This window comes from Sciurus vulgaris, assembly GCF_902686455.1.
Source record: "Sciurus vulgaris genome assembly, chromosome: 6".
NCBI lineage: Eukaryota > Metazoa > Chordata > Mammalia > Rodentia > Sciuridae > Sciurus > Sciurus vulgaris.
Genome location: NC_136466.1, coordinates 113,680,040 through 113,699,924, shown reverse-complemented (window position 1 = coordinate 113,699,924; position 19,885 = coordinate 113,680,040). Strand labels below are relative to the sequence as shown.

Below are 19,885 nucleotides of genomic sequence, written 5' to 3'. Positions count from 1 at the left end.
TTAAAAGATGAGATGTCAGATTTCTGCCCCAGAAATGGGTCACTCTGATGCCATGCCAACTGTGTCCATTCTATCAGGGCACAGGGTTGGGAAGCAGTTGCAAATGTAGGTCTGGTCAGGGGGCTGTGCAGAGCCAACAGTCTAGGGCTCACACGCTCAGGCACCCACTCCTGCTCCCCATGATCTCCATCCCCCGTGGCTCCACGACAGGCAAGGATGGGCACGTTCTCTAGTCCAAGTGCCCCAGGAAAGCCTGGCCTTGCTGTTGCATGCTGTTAGAGTCAAGAGGTGACAGGAGGAGTAAAGGAGGAAGCAAAAGAGAAAGGAAAGCAGGAGAGGATGTACTGCCTGGACAGAATTGATGGGGATAAAAGGGGGCTCTCCGAGAGTCGCTGACAACCACCCCTCTCAGTCCTGCTTCCCCTCCCCCAACAGGCAGCAGAACGCCAGAGGTCCCTTTGCAGCTTCAAGACACTGCAACAAGCGTGCACTGGTTTTAAACTGGAACCTGAAAATGCCCCTGCCACTGGCTGTCAGGACTTGTTTTCTGGGTGGCTTATCTGCTGAGGCCAGAGACGGGGAAGCTGCTCTAGGATGTCTGCAAAGACCGTTTGACTCGGTCACAAATCTTCAACATCAGAAAGGAAACACTCTGGGAGGCAGAGGCCAGGGGAGCAGCAGTCAGCTGCCAGGGTTTGCCGAGTGGGCTCTGGAGAGAACATTTGAACGCACCTGCTCAGGAACAGACGTCCCAGCTCTGGTCTCTAGTTTCAGGCCCTGAAAAGAATACCTCAGGAGAAAGCAGGACTTTTAAATGAACACCCCTAGAAAGACAGGGCTATTTTTGCTGCTTACACATTTCCTTGTATCTTAGTGCAATTTCCTGTTGAAAACATTCAAAGAAATAGCCTGTGTGTGATTCTATTTTTTTTTTTTTTTTTTTCATTTCATCCAAGTACTGGTTAGTAGTCCCTCCCACAAAGACCAGTCGATCAAGGGGCTTTCTCCTCCATCGAAGGTAATCCCAGTTACTGGATAGTTCCTGCACTGGATAGTTCCTACTTGCAATAGGCTATTACTTGTTTTAAACTTAGAAAAATAACATTTTGTGATTATAGGGGGGAAGAGGAGGGTCAACATGTAATGGGTGGGTCAATATCAGACTGTTCTCTCTTCATTCCCCCTGTGGTCCCTGCTTGCATTTAAATCTTATAAAGAGTTAGTTAAACTGTAGACAGCATAGTGACTTAATATCTAGCACATGGGAGATGCTTAATAAATATTTACTGACTAAACATATCAAATGACCATGTTCTGCCCAGCTCTCTCCTCCACTCACCCCAGCTTGCCTTAATCAAGAACCTAAAGAGAACCATGAACTATGTACCCTTATAACTCAAAATGCTGGGATTACTAAATTGGGTCTATGTGTTGTTTGAGAAATATGGAAGAAAGCCCTGGTAAAGGCTCTGTACCTGTTTGGGGAGAGACTGTTAACAGGAGGAACGGTCAACATTTAGAGCCAAAAGAACAGCATAAGAAGAATTATCACTCCACATCTGAAGAAAGGGAAGGGATAGGCACTACAATTCACTAACAATTTTTTTTTTTTTTGCCTATATTACACAGATTACAAGAGAAGCTTTACCCAAAACATATTCTTTGCTCTGTAGGAACAAAACTGTAAGAAATGTTTAGTCCATCTCAGAGTGTCCTAACTGTCTAGATTTCTTTTTGTTGTCACAACCATGACTGGTGTCTTTGTAGGTTTGGTAACTAGACTAAGTTTGGCACATTATGGGAATTAAAGGGAAACCTAATATACAGCCAATATGGCCCTGAACAACAATACTCCCATTGTCTTCCTATGATTCCAGGTGAAGGCCAAATTCAGACATTTCTGGTTTCAGAGCCTTTCACACATGAAGAGGTAAGGTATCTTCCTGAGGAAATAGGTAAAGCCCATTTTGGATATTAAACAAAAAATTGGAGAATATCATATTCTGTTTTGGTTGGCAGAAGAAATTAGAAAGTATTTCCATGGAATGCCTTGGAAATGATCCCAGAGTTTAGAATGTCTCCATGGTACCCTAATCTCTTCACTGGAACCTTATCAATGATATCTTGGACTCTCTGTCACTACTTTTCTTTTCCTATTCCCCCTTGATCTCAAGATATTCTGAAAAATAGCTAAGGAGTTTTTGGCGAGCTCTGATTTGGTGAGATTTGCAAATGAAGGTGTATTTGCCAATTCAGGTAAAATCATTGAGAAACTCAATTTCTGATCACCTTGGTCTATTAAAGGCTGTGTTTCACAAAGCAATGGAGCAAATTGTTAGGGGAGCTATAGGATTCAGCCTTTGCAGTATTGCAATCAGAGAGTCTTCTAACCATGAATGTATCTGCTAGGGTAGCTTCCTTTCCTGGACAGGCGGTGATAACAGTCCAACTGACACTGAGTAGAGATACTATTCAGGATCCTGAGAAGCTGATAGAACAACCTGGGAACTATACTCTGGTCTATTCCATGAGTTGTTCTCTCCAAACTTACTGCCTTGTTTATGTGTTTGATGTTTTTCTAATTTTTCAGTGTGTAAACTGAGCTGATTTAGTGCTTATAAGGATGGATTTAATATCAGAGACAGAGAGGTTGAAACTATTTCCATAATACTGAAGAATCTTAGAGAGCAAACCAGTACCAATTCTTTACGCTCTAGATGTGGCAGCTGAGGACCAGAGATGTTCAGTGACTCACATTCTCTCTAGCAAGATCTAGGGCTTATTGCTCTAGTGGTGAGCAGAGCTTGGACCCATCAGTCTTATCTCCCAGGTGGGGAGTAGAATGAGGGAGGCGGCAGGACTGAATGTTAGCTGGTCCTTTGACCCATTACCTGCATGCAATGTGGTACAGAATTCACATTTTTGGGGAGCTATTTGTTTTTCCTCCTGAGAAGATTCAGTGATAATAATAGTACTTGGGAGTATTCTGAATTTATTTCGATGAATGAGAGGGAAATATTTAGTAAGAAAAAAGCAATAAAAGAGCAAGTGGGGCTGACCTTTTCCTGGGTTTTCATTCTTTGCAACCAAATTTCATTTTCCTTTTACTGTAGCTGAAATAAGATGGTAGCTGCTCATCTGGATGCCAGTGGTCTGTACATCGATACATCTGAGAGTTTCGGTTTTTCTCTCCCAGCTATATCTTAATCTCCAGCCAAGTCTGGAACAAGCCAGTCAGGTCACATGGCATACTTTGAAAACAACTTGAGTTCTTTCAAAGACACTCAAGGTGATGAATGGTGTGAGGAGGCAGAGAAAAGTACGTGAAAGGTGGAAAAGGTGGTGACCAAGAAGGTTTGTGACCACATACTGTCCAGAAGATTAGAAGAGATCCCTCTTGGGCCACCTGGGAGGTTTGGATTAAGTGACAAGAAGGCCAAAAATGGTCTTTTGAAGGAGGCACATGGTATCAGGTCTCATGAAATGGGGTTCTGCTGGTTTATTCCATGCTGACCTAACTTATCATTCAAATAAAAGTCTGAACCACTGTGCCCAGCAGTGGGGGAGATATCACACATTTAGACCCACAATAGATAATAGAGATATTTTAAAAACTGAAGATAGCCCAGTAAGCAAAGTCAACAATCATGGAAGACTAGAGATAGCGACAGCCATGCACATTCTACTTTTCCTTTAGATATGTGAACAGTGATACACTTCTTACTTTACTGGTTATTTCTGCACATGCCATATTCAACTAAACAGACCTGACCATGTCCCCCATCTTTTTTTTTGGTAGCATGGGGGATATAAACCAGGGCCTCATGCATGCCAGTCAAGAGTCCTACCATTGAGCTATTTCCTCAGCCCCATATTTCTTTTTTAAAGAAAAATCAAGCAATAGCAAGGTGGAAAAAGAACAATATACAGGATACTTTCTTGGCTATTTTAAAACTGGTCTTTCACTCTGATAATACAACAGGGAGGCAAGCAAGAGTAAGTTCTGTTTCTTCCTCTGCTTTGTTGGTATCTTTCAGATGCATCATGTCGGGTCTTTATTGATTTTTCTTTCTTCTTGCCACCTTTGCAGTTGTGATTTGATTGTTCCTGATGTTCTGCCCCTGAGTATATGTATCCCCAGGGAACAACCCTCTTTCTGCCACCCCACAAGACCAAGCTGCCCCCTCTACCAGGCCTGAATTGCTGGTGAGGGACAGCCCATTAATGGCTTATGTTAATGACAGACTCTTTTCACAGAGTGTGAGCTCCAGGAGGGATCATTAGGAGCTATGGGGTTAGCAGAAGGGCCTCCAGGGAGTTAGGACTTCTCTGAAAGATTAGTGAAACAAAAGCTTGCCTTTCCAGGGGAGGCTGCAGGACTGTGGCCTTGGGAAATGCCTGTAATAAGTAATAAGGATCATCTTCTAATGAGACAGGGAGAGCTAAAAAAAAAAGAATTGTTTAAACATGGGATTTATTCCTGGCTACTAGCCAAGGGCTGCGAGTCTACCAGGAGGCTTCAGATTTCAAAGAAGATGTGTAAAATGGATGAGCTTGGGGGAGGGGTCAGCCAGAGAAGGTCATGTAGCTGACAGCTTGCCCGTGGGAATGTCCTATTGACCTCTTGTATTCAAGCCCAGGCAGATTCCAGAGGTAAAACAAACAGGGAAACAGCCACCAGGAGATGCTGTCCTTGTCTGCAAGAGAACCCCTCAGGAATGCAGCCGGGCTGTGATCCTTCCTAGAGACAGGGACAAGAGCACGAAGACCAGAGTGCCCCAGCCCAGGGGAAGCTGGAGGGATGGGACCTGCTTTGGTGATGGCAGCTAGCCAGGTAAATGACAACTTTCCCTAAAGGGAGCTGGGGTAGGAATGTCCCTCAGCAAAGAGATACAGAAAGAGGTACTATTTTGCATTTTCAAATGACCTTAGGGGTGAATTTTTTCCTAATTTACAATTTACGACAATTTAGTTATTCACTGACAATCTCTAGATTAGAGGCATTCGGATAAATGGCAGAATCAGGTAGGCAGACAAGGTTTTTCAGCAGTGCCTTTCGATCCTTGAATCTGCTATCTGGTAAGAGCCATGGCAGCTTGGGAGGGCTGGGTTAGGGAAATGGTAAATGAAGGCAAAACGTCTCTCTCTCATCTCGATTTTCAAACATTCTGAACTACACGCCACGATCACAGACATTATTGTGGTCCCTTTTCCTCATATTTTTCAGAAGTTTAATTGATATTTCTGTCAAAAATCTTGCTTATGCAGCTCACTCAGATTTTTGCTGCTAACTGCAGAACCCTTGTTTTTCTCGTCAGCAGTCACCTTAACTGTCTTGCCCCACCCAGCCCCGTTTGGTACCACATGGTTTTCTTTGAAAGGCTCTGCTGTAACAGCGAGAATTGCTGGGTGTCCTTTTCTAAGTAAACAGGAAGTATCACTATGTTAATAAAAAAAAACGAAAGAAAAACCTCTCCTCAGCACAAATGCAATAATATGCCAACTTATATTTCCTGTTAATGTTGCATTAGGAGCAGGATCAATTTCTTACAAGCACAGTCATTTTCTTAGATTCTAAACCTTCAATGAGTGAGCAGAATCACAGGGAAGCCTGACCAACTAGGACATTTTAGAAATTCACCCACTGATTTTTTTTTTTTTTTGAGTCAGTAATATCACAGGAAAGATAACAATGCATAAAAACAAAAATCCACAACAACAACAAAACTGTGCAAAATTACATTAAAGGGGCAAGATGTTATACTTCTAAATATTAAGTCACAGCAAGAGTTTGTGTTCCAATACTTGACCACCTTTCTACATATGAAAAATCTGAAGCCTTGTCAGGAGAATTGACGTATCACAGGAGAAGGAAACACACGAAGATGGCTTTTTCCCCCGTTACATCAGAACCTGGGTTCGTGTGTCAGGCAGACGCAGCCCCACGAGTCCTCCACACACAAGCACAGTGGAAGCCAGCAGGATGGGGATTGCTTTGGTGATGCCAACCAGGGAGCCGAAAATTAAGTTTCCCAGGACAGTTGCTGCTTTGCATAGAGCATTCAGGAAACCGAAGCCTGTTGCCCTACAAAGGAAAGAAATATGTACAAGGTTGAGAGAATGATTCCGGCTTTAGACACACATGTTCTATATAGTGATTTTCAATGTTCTTTAAAAAGATTGTGTTGTATGTTATTAGAGCAAATAATTAAATGCTTGTTAGTGAACCCAGCTGTGGGTATTGTTCCTTCAATTTCTCTTGGCTCAATGGTGTTGGAAGAAAGGGTCTCTTAAATCAAAATTAGTCTTACCCCATTCAACTCTTACTCTCAGGAAAAACACAGGCATGAAGCACATTCATTAGAGAGAGAGGCAACTCATCTCTGGCTAGTGTGGAGGTTGGGCCACCTCCCTCTGACCCCAGGTAGGAAATGGAAAGGGAGGGCTAGGGAAATCGAGCAGTTCTCATCTTATCATAAAAATGACACATTATTTTGTTTTGTAAATTCCCATAATTTCAGAGACACTTGTATTTAAAAGGAAACTTAATTTCATTCCAGAATTTAAGGGTATGACAATATATTTCTTTTTACTCCCTATTAGCTAAATCAATGTGCTAGAATTTAAATAATTGTAGCCCACAGAATTTTCAAAGACAATCAGGGATGATGGAGTTGGATCCCTTATCTTTAATGTACTGCGGAGCTGAACTACCATGCTTTCTTTTCTTTTCTTTCTTTCTTTCTTTTTTTTTTTTTTTTTTTTTTTTTGTTAGCAAGCAGAAATGGAGCACAGGTGGAATATCACTTATCTGAAATCCTTGGGATCAGAAGTGGTTCAGATTTGTGAGGTTCAGATTTTAGAATATTCACATAGACTTCACTTGTTGAGCATCCTTAATCTGAAAATCTGAAATTCAAAGAGCTCCTAAATCTGAAATTTTTGAGCACCATGAATTTTCAGATTAGGAATGTTCCACCAATACTGAACTGGGTGGCTCACCAACCAGCTAGTGTGACATTTCTCCTATCATCAGAGTTCTCTATGGAAAATCAACTTCAAGAAAATATTATAGAAGATAATCAGATTGTGGGCCTAGAGATCTTGTTTGCTGTCTTTCCTGGCCTTTAAGATGTACAAGGGGCTGGGTTGTGGCTCAGTAGTAGTGCTTGCCTAGCATGTGTGAGGCCCTGGGTTTGATCCTCAGCACCACATAAAAATAAAATAAAGATATCATGTCCACCTACAACTACAACAAAAATATTTTTTAAAAAATGTGCAGGCATGTGAGTAAGAAACAATCCTCTGTTCTTTTTGAATTCCAAGAGCTCACGCATGCAAAGCACATGCTCTATCATTGGGCTACACTCCCAATTCCTATTTCTTTCTTTCCAGTATTGGGGAATTGAACCCAGGGGGCACTCATTCATCAGTCTTTTTTATTTTTTATTTTGAGACAGGGTCTCACTAATTTGACCAGGCTGACCTTGAACTTGTGATCCTCCTGCCTCAGGCTCCCAAATTGCTGGGACTACAGGTTTGCACCACCAAGCCCAGTCCACATGCCACTTTTTTTTTTTTTTTTGTATCAGGGATTGAACCCAGGGGTACTTAACCACTGAGCCAATCTCCAACCTTTTTATTTTTTTGCTTTGAAGCAGGCTCTCTCTCAGTCGCTTAGGGCCTTGCTAAGTTGCTGAGGCTGGCTTTGAACGTGTGATCCTCCTGACTCAGCCTCCTGAGTTGCTGGGATCACAGGCTTGCATTTCTACATTCCACTTCTTAATATGTTTTTTTTGAAAAGGACATTTTGCTCTTAGTCAACATATATTGAATGATTTTGCTTTTGGTCTTGTAGGCAGAAGACTAAGTTTTTTTTTCATGATTGTACATCTACCACAATCATGAGAGAATATCAATTTCCTTCCAGCTTTATGCTTTTTGATTCTCACTGAGGCACATTAAATGCCTGGCAATTTTTTTTTAAACCACAAAGGGAAATGTTTCTTATGTACTGCAGAATGAAGCATTTAACAACACACCTTTCTTTGATTGATTTGCAAGTTTGTAACTGTGAGGGTTTCCTTTTGCAAGTCCTAACAACTACTCATCACTATTTACACTGTTTGTTCCTAGTGGTATTTTCTACAATGTGTGTAGTAGGCTCATAACCTCAGAAATGTATTGTGGTTATTATTCAACCACCCCCTTTTCACACCATTAGAAAGAAATCAAGGCTCCTCCCTTAGCTGCATGAACACAGTCTGTGTATTAATGCAGTACCAATGATTTTGCTAGTTAAAACTCATCTAGTCAAAGGGTAAGCTAGCACAGATTTCTTTTTGGATAAGACACCTAGAAAGTAAAGTAAGCAGGCTCTTGAAGGGTGGCAAAGTTGCCAACTCTTTGGAATGAGGAAGAAGTGAAACAAAATCTCTGATGGAAAGAAACAGGAATTTCTTTTTCTTTTTCTTTTTTTGGACCTAGGGATGCTTAATCACTGAACCATATTCCCAGTCCTTTTCATATTTTATTTTACCTTATTTATTATTATTATTATTATTATTAGTTTTATTATTTTGGTATCAGGATTGAACCCAGGGCACTTAATCACCAAGCAACATTCCTAGACCTTTTTTATATTTTACTTAGAGACAGGGTCTCGCTGAGTTGCTTAGGGCCTCGCTAAGTTGCTGAGGCTGGCTTTGAACTCTCAATCCTCCTGCCTCAGCTTTCCTGGTTGAGAAATAGGAATTTCTTAAGAAGGTAAGCAATTTTGTATTCTTTTTGTATTTGGTTTTGTGTTCTTGAAAAAGAGACTTGTAATACCAATAACCACTAAAGTGGAGGAGGTGGATTTAATATACTAGTAACTATTTTCAAATGAAATTGCTGGAGGCTACATGTTGGGAACCAAAGAAGACTTAAGTAGAATGACATACCATGGTCACCTCTCCCACCTCCATGGTGATGATGTCATGAGATGTCTTTCTGCTGTTTTTTTTTTTTTTTTTTTTTAATTAATAGACTTTCTGAGCATCTTAAGGTTTACAAATAAAATATGAGTGAAAATAAAGGAGAGTTTCCATATGCCACAATTTCCCCTTTTATTTATTTATTGGGTACTAGGGATTGAAATCAGTGGTACTCTATCACAGAGCCAGGGTCTTGCTACACTGCCAAGGCTGGCTTCAAACTTGAGATCCTCCTGCCTCAGCTCCCTGAGTTGTTGGGATTACATGTACCACTGCACTCTGCTAATTACATACATTGTTGTGGCATTTTTATTAGAATTGATGAGCCAAATTGAGACATTATCATTAACTGAAGTTCACAGATAATATTAAGGTTCATTCTTGTACAGTCTATGGGTTTGGACAAAAGTATAATGACATGTGTCCACCATTATAGTTCCACCTGGAATAGTTTCACTGATACTATGATGGTGGACATTCATCCTTCCCTCCCTCTAATCCCTGCCAACCACAGGTATTTTTACTGTCTTCATAGTTTTGCCTTTTCCAGAATGTCATTTAGTTGAAGTCCTACAATATATAATGTATTCAGACTGGTTTATTTCACTTTTTTAAAAACTGCATTTTAGTTCTAGATTCTAGAACTGCATCTTATGGTGTTAAGATAAACTGTATCCTTCTGGGGAAAATGGCTAGTGTGTTTGTTGCTGATAAGAGATAGGAAAACATTCTTCTGTCATGATGAAGTCTCTCAATGCTGAAACTGCAGAGTGACCCATGTAGGATTTACATCTGGGTTAAAATAACAATATAGTTCCAAGCTATGAACCTCTGGTATAACTCAGAACAGGGCATAAAGCGTAGGTAGCTATCTCCTTGCATCACTGAAATTGAAACTGAGGAATGGATGACTTCCTAAGATTTCTGGGCAGCAGTAAAGACTGATGCATTAGGAACACCTGGTATTTGAGGTTTCTTAAAAGAGGATCAAATTCTTATTTCCTAAGAATCTCCATTTTCATTTCTTAAGCAGAGCCAACACTTCAGAGGAAAACCTGGTGTGCATGCAAAGCACACAGCCTCCTTAAATTAGGGTCGGCATTCAAGAAAATGTGCCTGCCCTTTCCTTGGATAAGTAAATTATTCCTTCAAATATTTGCAGCTGGAGGGTGTAATTTTTCAATGCATTCAAGGCACAGCTGTATTAGCAAAATCAGTCACAAAGTGACTCTCCCTTGGTTATCTGTTTTTACTACAGTAAGAAGCTTTTAGTTCATTTACTCCCTGTTTTTAATTAAAGTGAGGGTATTACTTCTGCAGACATGGAAAGTCCAAGTCACCTTGTGCTTATGAAGTCCTTTGAGGCTGGGGAGCTCAGAGCTTACAGAACCCCCACTTGCTGACTTCTCAGCAGCAGGGTGAGCTCCTGCAGTCTTTTTTTAGACTACAGATGTTTTCCTGCCTTCTCTTAACCAGCAGGCACCAACAAAGAACGGAAAGATCCATTATCTTTCTATATGCTCCATCCCTTGCTCCTTATCTCTCCAGCCAGAATCCTTTGTTCTCAATTATAATTATTGTTCAATCTACTTTGTTAATCTTTTAAATTGCCCAGGCTGTGCTGGAACTCGTGATCATCCTGCCTCAGCCTCAGGGAGTAACTGGGTAGCTGGGATTACTGGTGTGCCCTCACCACATCACAGGTTTTAAGTTTCTAAAATGGAAACAGAACTTCATTGTCACTGAAGCAGCCCGTTCCCCATTCCACCGAGGCACTCTCTTCCTGCACCATGGACTCCTTCTCTTTGACATGCATTTGCTGGAGTGTGGAGCTAGTTTGCTGCAGCACTCTGACTCAGTTCATGGGGGATGTGGCTACCAGAGTATCCGCTCATCGAGGTTGGCCAGTGGCTTCCTCATTGGAGAATTCACAATTTAGCAGGTTCTAGATTATTTGTATTGCTCTATGTTTTAAGTGAGGCTGCAAAAAGGAAACTTTGGCTCCATTCTGGACAGTATGAGGAAAGCCTGGTTGTCCTGAGCATTTTTTTTTTTTTTTTCCTGACATTTGTGCAGAACCACATGTGGGTCTTCATTTAGTTTAGGTTTCTGGGAAGAAGGAAGGGATGCTGAAAAATGGTGGTACTTAGGGTGGTCCTGGCACGAGGGTATTCACCATTGTTTAAATATTGGCTCAATATCTGCCCAACCAACTGATGAAGTTATTAGGGGAAACAAAACAAAACTAAGCTAAATGCTACATTTTGAAACACCCTGAACTGATAGAGATTCATACTCTGCTCATATAACTTACTTATAAAAGTATAAAATGTAAGCATCTTTTTTCAGTCTAAACTTTTGGAAAGGAGCTTTTTCTGGGTAATGTAGCCAAGTCATTGGGCAGAAGTTATAAAAGAACCCAGCGTGGAGCATTGTGGAAAGTATGAACAACCCTTACATCAAACACACATTGTGATCTAAAGATTCATCTGGAAATTGGTTGTTTGAAACAGAATGAATTCATTTATCTTACAGAAACAATACTACAAACAAATGAAGGCAAGGTGCCCAGGTTAACTTTTAACACTGGACCCATCTGGTTATTGAATTATAATGCTAAGAGCACTCGATGCTCCTTGAATATTTGTGAATAAGCAAATTTGTCTTGAACATACTCCCAATTTACAAATTCTCCTGTGATTATTCATTTTATAATCATCTGTTAAGTATTATGTGGCAAGCACTGCACTAGACTCCAGTGATCCTCAAATTAAAAGACAAAGCCCCCATCTGAACTAAGACAGATGAGATCACAACAACACATACTTAGTGCAATGATACAGCATATCATGGAAGCAGATGGGTGGGGAGTGATCTTAGACTGGGGGTGGGCACAGTTGAGGGAAGTCTTCTCAAAGGGGATGGTGAGACTATGATTTGTCGGAAAGTTATAGTAGGAGCTTGCCTGGTGAAGGATGGCTGTGGACAGGGTGTCTCTGGCTGTCACAACACTCTTCCATCTCCCTAACTTGGTACCCACTCAGGTCTGCCTTAGACACTCCCTAAGGCTTCTTGAGTGTAAGATGGCCCACCTCTCCAAACAGTCTCGTACTTCTCATGCATCTGTTTTCAATCTAGGGTTAGGATGGCAATTTGATTGAACAAAGGTGCACAGACATGTATAACCACACCTTCACCTGGTGGCACTTAAGCTTGAGAGAGTTAGGCTCTCCTGGGAAGCTTTTATGATGTGGCCATAACAAAGGCCAGGGCTACTCCCACAGAGATTCTGGCTTTATTGCTCTACTGGGACACTAGGCATTAGTATGTTTAGAAGTTCCAAGTGATTTAAGGGTATCTTCCCAGAGATGTCTGCATTTTAAAATTGATTTTGGTTTACTGTTACATACTAAGAGAAATTACAAAAGCAAAACATCCACTCTACCCATCCGACAAATAGTTTTCATGTCTGAATTCCTTTTAGCAGGCTTTCAATCATATAAATCATCACGAACCAGAGGTTTTTATATAACCTTGCTTTTTGCCTTTTTTCTATCTTTCACACAACTGTTTGTCCCATGTTGTTTGTGTTCCAATGTTTTATTAGCATATAACTATTATTTCTGTAGTTATATCATTGGTTATTGTGGAAGTGTCCAGATTTGGGGTAATATTAATAGTACTGTAATGAACACTGAACACTCTCACGTCTATGACTGACTTCGTGTGGGTGAATTTGCTAGGGCATATCAGGCAGTATAACGGTAGCCAGAGAAAAGTGTTTACAATGTGGAGGAGACTGAGGTCACAGGAGGTGCTGTGCCCAGACAGAGAATGGTCCCGCCCAAAGTCTTCCTCTCCCTCCTATTCTCCCTCCCTGCTCCTGCTCTTGTGAAGATTTCTTGTTCACTCTGCTTAATTCATTTTCTCCAAAGACTGTCAGTTTCTCACCTAACCCGAGTCATCTCCTTCTTTCCTAGCTCTCACTTGGTTGTCTCAATTTACTTTCCTCCTTGCCACTGTCTCCACTCCCTCCACCTCCAGGCTGGTCTGTTTCAAACCTGAGCATCTTCTTATCTGGAGTCAGCCTTGTGCAGGTCTATATCATCTTTGTAGTCGCTCAGCACAACCCTGTCTCAGGACTGTCACAGGGATGCCTATGATACTTGCTAAATAAAAGGCTGAACTAAGAAATGTCTTGAGAAGCCTGGGGCAGTGGTGCACACCTGTAATCCCATCGACTTGGGGGCTGAGGCAGGAGGATTATAGATTCAAGGTCAGCCTGGCCAGCTCAGTGAGACCCTGTCTCAAAATAAAAAGGACTGGGGTTGTAGGTCAGTGGTAGAGCACCCCGGGTTCAATTCCCAGTACCACACATATACACACACCAAGAAACTTCCTGAGATCTTCCAAAAATGTTGGAGGCAGATTTTTGGTTTCTAATTGGCATTTTAATGAGCTTTAGTTGGGTGATATTTGCTTATTGATGCCAGAGAAAAATAGCTTGTTTCAGAGAAAAATGCCTCCATATTAAGTCAAAAAAGACTGAATTCAATTGCTTTCTGATCTTTAAAGAGAAAATTTGCTTTACTCAAGTAGGCAGGATCCCTAATAAGGATCAGATGCCATTTTATACCCCTGTAAGCAGACTGTCCTTACATACAGGTGGAGAAGAAATCCCCTATTAGTTGTGGACTGAGAGAATTCCTGGGCCCCAAAGCATCCTCCACCTACGTTCCATTCCCCACACCACCAAGGGGTTTCCTATTGCTTGTTGCCATTGAAATAAAATATTCACAGACAGGTTAATAATGGGAGCCTTTGTGTCTTATCATTTATCTGATAAACATGGCTAGGAAGTGCCAGCCTGGGCCAGGGTAATAATGATAGACAGGGTAAATAAAGATAGAATGACTGAACACAGGGCAGCAACTTAGAGTTCATCTGAGGCCAAGGTCCATGAACATGACCAGGTGAGCTTCTTAAGAACAAACCAGACCTTCACCCCTGGGAGGGCAGGCAGATAGTTCTGCGCTGAGAGTAGCAGCACTGAGTGGGACATCTGGGTTTGAGGCTAAGTGATTCTAGGCAAGCTACCTCCATTTTCTGGAACTCACTTTGCTCACCTGAAAATGGGGTAAGAATACTCGTAGTGTGAGAGTGAAGACTGAATAAAGTTAAATGAGATCTTCTAAAATACCCAGCACAGTGCCTGGCTCAGCCTTCATTTCACACATGAGGAAAGTGAGGCCCAGAAAACATGTCCAAGTTTTCCAGCTATCTTCTGGGAAGGCCTGCACCTGAATTCAGGTGTCCTGACTCCTAGAACAGTGCTCTTTCTTCCACCCTGTTGATGGAGTGGAGGGAGAAGAGACAATGCTGTATGAGAAGGAGGACCTGAGAGCTGAAGGATCAGGAGGTCACAGGCCATGATGGCAGAAGGGGAAGAGGGACACACGGGGCAGCAGAGCAAAAACTAGAGACCAGAGCTCCCTCACAACTGGCCTAAGTTGCTTACTTTGGAAGTGGGGAAGCTAGATCCTATTTAGGAAGGAAAACTGAAGTCCATCACCAACTGAATTTTAAAAAGTATATTTCATTCATTCACCTGGTGTTATGGCAGCATGTGAGAAAGACGAAGTCCTGCCCGAAGGAAGCTAACATTCTTGTGGGTGACAGATAGCAAAAAAGCATACAACATGTCCTACGGCATATGGCCTTGGTGGTTATTTGCTTTAAAAGGACTTTGGTATAAACGATATAACATAACAATTGTTTCCAGTGTATACCCACAGAATTTAAAGCACATGAATCAGGAACGAACAGGATGGAGATGATTCCTTTGCACTTTGAATATCATTTTAGAAATTGGTAGGAGTAGGTCATTAATGAACATTAAGAAGATTTTCATTGGTGATGTGATTTTCAGGACATGCAGTTGATTGGAGAGAATGCTCTTCCCTTAGCATAAAAGACATAACATCAATCCCCTGAGCTTAGCAACCTTCAATCAGTGACACGGTACTCTTGGTACAGACTCCAGGTTCTGGAACCATATGCCCTGCACCCCACGCTAAAGGAGGACTCTTGCCTGATGGCCCACAAGTCTGCTGGTCCTGCTGTCACTATGTCTTATGTCCATGGTCCTTTCATGCAAGGGCTAATTAAGTACTCAAGGACAGAGAGGTAGACTTTCCTGGAGCTCAAGAATAGTCTGTATGACTGTTGTGGTGCCTGTTTTTGCATCTGACAGGATTTGCTCCCATTGTAATATGCTTGGGATATGCTATACTCACCTGGCAGCGAGGCAGAGAAGGCATCTGTCCCCGCCCCCTCATCCTCCTCCACTTCTAACTGCAGGAGTTAAAAAGAATCAAAGAATCTGACATTTGCTGAATGGTTAAAGGACAAACATATATAATATAATGATAGTGCATATCAAGAAAAATAAAATGTGAATATATAATAAAACAGAAACCTATATAGCATATATATTTTATATGCATAAAATATAAAGATATGTGATGTTATGGTATACACAGGAAACTGAAGCAGGGTACGATGATGTGGAAGGAATATAGGTTGATATAGGGAATATAAGGAATATAGGTTGCTTTGAGGGAAGAAATGAAGAGCAAGGCAAAATGGTGGACCTTTGAAATTGAGAGCATTATTGAATATTCAAGGCATTGTCTGATATTTTGACAATATCAACATGGTTTGGATGTGATGTGTCCCCCAAAAGCTCACATGTGAGACAATGCAGGAAGGTTCAGAGGAGAAATGGTTTGTAAGAGTCTTAACCCAATCAGTGAATTAATCCCTGGTGGGATTAATTGAAGTGGTAGGGTGTGTTGGAGGAGAGTGGAATTGGGGCGTGGCTTTGGGGTATATATTTTTTATCTGGAGAGTGGAGTCTCTCTCTCTCTCTCTCTGATCACCATGTGAGCTGGTTCCCTTTGCCATACTCTTTCACCATGATGTTCTGCCTCACCTCGAGCCCCAAAGAATGGAGCTGGCTGTCTAAGGACTAAGACCTCTGAAACCATGAGCACTCAAATAAACCCTTCCTCCTTTACAGTTGTGCTGGTTGAGTTATTTAGTCACAGTAACGAAAAAGCTGACTAAAACAGGAAGGTTAGTTGAAAGATTCCTTCCTGTCCAAATCTCCAAAAAATGAGTGAGTTTTTTTTTTTTTTTAATGACCACAGATGGAGAACATATTCAAGAAAGAATGAAATTGTCATTGTGGATCACTAAGTGATGTAAATGAGGAGGACAATTCCAGAGGTAGAAAGGACCTAAGATGCCACTTATTTCAATCTCCTCATTTTATATCTCAAACTACTGAGGCACAGTTGTTCTGAGTGGTCCCCTGAGGACACACAGCTGGTTAGTGAGAGAGTCAGGATTATAGATTGGCCATGGTGGAGGAGTCAGGAGACCCTCTGTATCCAAACAAGAACAGTCCTGAGGGGAGGGGCTTAGCTTGGTTAATTCTGGGCAGATGTTTTGATATTCCCTCATCAAGATAGAGAACAATCCCACAGTGCTGGGTGACAGCAGCAGCTGCCCGGGACTAGCAGGGAATAGCAGGTGTGAACAATCAGAGTTTTACTTTTAAATTCTTTCTGCGGTCATGTCTGAACTGTGCATGCTTAAGGGTGAAGGAAGGAGGTCATTGACCAGAGTAAGGCAGGAACATGCTGCTGGAAGAATAAATACCGTTGAGACAGACCTGTTGGCTGTGGGAGTCTGCGCAGAGGCTGTTCAGAGAGCCTTGTAACTCACAAGGTGTGTGACTCCTTGCCCTGAGCTCCAAGGAGGAATGGTCAAAATGGCCACTGGGCTCTGGGGACACAGGAAGTGTGAGCAGGGCGGTTCCACATGGCCACACGGTGGCAGCAAAAGTCACTGCCTGGATGCAGGACACCAGCCAAACCTTGAACTTCAGTGACTGGAACACATAGCCTATACTACGTGGGTTACAGGTTATGACTTGTGAAAAGTTTAAAATTTTAACAAGAAAAGAAAGAGGGAAGGTGAAGGGACAGGGACAGAAAATAGTGGAAAAGTCCAGTTAAACATACCATTACATTATTTTTTACTCAGTCTTCAGATTTTAAGACAGGAGGAAAATTTTAACAGTTTTTTCCCACAGTTAGGATATTAGTGGTCAGAGGGAACTTTGACCAATCCTGACTTAATCCCAATCATGGAATGTGTCTCCTATTGGCATCTCCCAAACCTTTTTGCAAAGTGGGTTAAAAGTAATTTCTTGGTGTTAGAACCTGGGGGTGGAAAAATGATGGGAAAAAAGAAGCTCCCCTGAACCAGTGTGTTAGATGGCTGGGCTTCCTTTCAGATTTCTGGCAAGTTGGAAAATCCATTTCTCTTGGGAGCTTGTCATATTTATTTTTACTATTAGAAGAATCTCACACTATCAGTCGCCCATTATCTATATCACATATTCAGGATTCCTGTTCATTTTTGATACAAGGAAGGGACTAATATCTCTAGAGCCAATGTTGAAATTGTCAAAATATCAGACAGTGCCTTGAATATTCAATAATGCTCTCAATTTCAAAGGTCCACCGTTTTGCCTTGCTCTTCATTTCTTCCCTCAAAGCAATCTTGTCTGTCTAGTCTCACGATAAAAGACAAACACCTGACTGCAACCATCCAACCAAGTGAATCTTCCTTCCCTTATCCCTTCCTGTCACTTATCCCTGCAGAACTGAAAGTATTCCTTGTTTCTTCAAAGCCAGGCCTGAGAATTAAGAGTCTGAGGGAAAGGTAGGTGCATGACTACTAAGTCTCAGTCATGGTGGCTGATGCTCTGGCTTTGGTCAGAGTCCCCCATTGTTACGATGCAGTTGGAAAGAAGATGGTGTTGAGATGGAGGTGGCTGGCCAGGGAGAGTGCAGTGACAGTCACCCGCTTCTTCCACAACTTCTACTGCAGTTAGTATTAACATCTTGCCTCAATCTGAGGCAAGTTCTGACCCTGGGTAAGACAGTCTGAAGAAAGTTATAAGCGATAAGCTTTTACTGCCCGACTGTTGGAAGCCTACAGTTTATAGAAAATGAACTTGCACAGCTTCCCCTCAGATCATAACATCTTATTATTTTGATCACTTGCTTACAGGCGGGTCTTTTGTCCTTTACTTACCTGACCTGAGTTTCTAGCCCATTGAAGCTTTTTCTCCTAACCAGGTATTGTAACCCTGGTGCCTGTCCTTTCTTAGTCCAGATCTGTGGTCATTCTGAATCTTCTTACCTTGAGGATTCACCCCTGGACTCAAACTCTTGCCTTCTTGGACATATTAATCCAATGCAAGTCTTTGTTTTCTGTTCCTTTTGAATTGAACTCTCCCAGGAACCTCAAACCTACTGCTTGATCTGCCATCTTGTCACCAACCCAGTTTCCAGGACAATCATGACATAAGAGTGCAGAAAAATAAAGGACAACTGGCTGTCTCCAAACATGATATGCATATATTGCTTGATCGTCCCTATGTTCCTTCGATCTTTATAGCAAGGCCATCTTCACTGACTGGAAATTCAACCAGCCTGGCTCAGAAGCAACTGAGGCTGCAAGGCAGGGGAAAGGCTGGGTAACTCAGCATCAAAACTGGGCCTGTGTCAGGATGAGCTGTCACCTTGAATGGGAATTATGTCCCAGAGCCTTTGCTTTGATGCCCGTGAGCAGGCACCTATCTCTACAATAGTACCAGTGATTCAGTTTCTGTCTTAAACTCCATTGCTAGTAATAAACTCCCTACCCTCATCTTTTCTTCTCCTCCTTCTTCTCCTCTTTCTCTTCCTCCTCCTCCTCCTCTTCCTCTTCCTTCTTTTTCCCTTTTCTTTCTTTTCTCAGTACTAGAGATTGAATATTGCACATACTAGGTAAGTGCTGGGCTATAGACCCACCCCTTCTTATTTAATTTTTAAAATTTTGAGACAGAGTCTCACTCAATTGCCCAGGCTGGCCCTGAACTTGTGATCCTCTTGCCTCAGCCTCCGAGGTAGCTGAGATTACAGGTGTGACTACAGTTGATTCATTGGTAGTATCTATCACATCTGATTACTCTCACCTCCCGAACTACTTTCTTCCCTTGATTTCCCAGACCTAACACCTTGATTTTCTTTTCATCTCACTCACTGCTGCTTCTCGATCTCTTTAGCTGGTTTCTCCTTGACTCCTTGGCCTCTCGATTTCCTAGTGTCTCAGCTGAGTCTTCAGAACTTCCTTTTTTCTACCTCACTCTCATTTTATGGCCTCATCCACCATCATACTGTAAATTACATCTATATGCTGAAAGGGTTCACATTTTTTTGTTTTATTTCCCATCTAGATTTCTCCCTGAACTCTGCTTTCTGTATCCCACGGCCTACTTAGCATCTCCACTAAGATATTCAATAGCATCTCAAACTTGGTACGAACAGAGCTGAGATCCCGATTCCGCTCAACTTCCTCCTGCGGCCTTTCCCATTTCAGGAGTGGCATCCCAGCTTTTCAGTTGCTCAGCTCAAAAACCCTGAAGTCACCTTGTATACCTCTCCCCCTCACCTCTTGCATTAGATCTTTCAGCAACGCTTGCTGGCCTTTGACGTATGTTTAGAATCTAATCACTTTTCGCCGCCGCATCCAGAGGCCCCATTATCTCTTGCCACAGTTGTTGCAGTGACCTCTTAACTGGTCTCCCTGAATTCACTTCAGATCCCCTAAAGTTTATTTAATTAATTAATTTATTTATTGAAGTACTAATGATTGAACCCAGGGGTATTCTACCACTGAGTTCTACACCCAGTCCTTTTTATTTTATTTTGAGACTGTGTCGCACTAAGTTGTCCAGCCTGGTCTTGAACTTGTGAACCTTCTATCTCAGCCTCCTGAATAGCTGTTAT

The 19,885-nt window shown here is 41.9% G+C and overlaps 1 protein-coding gene and 2 long non-coding RNA genes across 4 annotated transcripts in view; 2 read left to right on the top strand and 1 right to left on the bottom strand.

Annotated features, from left to right (window-relative positions):
- LOC306664408 overlaps positions 1-19,885 on the top strand; it is a 1,052,029-nt gene that overhangs the window by 603,251 nt on the left and 428,893 nt on the right. The window lies entirely within an intron of this gene.
- The window catches only part of SV2C (synaptic vesicle glycoprotein 2C), a 255,087-nt gene continuing 236,097 nt past the window's right edge, over positions 896-19,885 (bottom strand). For both annotated transcript variants that reach the window (XM_079145201.1, XM_079145200.1), the window contains exon 13: positions 896-6,085. In XM_079145201.1, the coding sequence (XP_079001327.1) occupies positions 5,902-6,085 (184 nt within the window). In that variant the 3' untranslated portion in view covers positions 896-5,901. The remainder of the gene's footprint in view (positions 6,086-19,885) is intronic.
- Positions 4,711-19,885, top strand: part of LOC306664409 — a 27,960-nt gene continuing 12,785 nt past the window's right edge. The window contains exon 1 of the long non-coding RNA XR_013764697.1: positions 4,711-4,834. This is a non-coding gene — a long non-coding RNA (uncharacterized lncRNA). The remainder of the gene's footprint in view (positions 4,835-19,885) is intronic.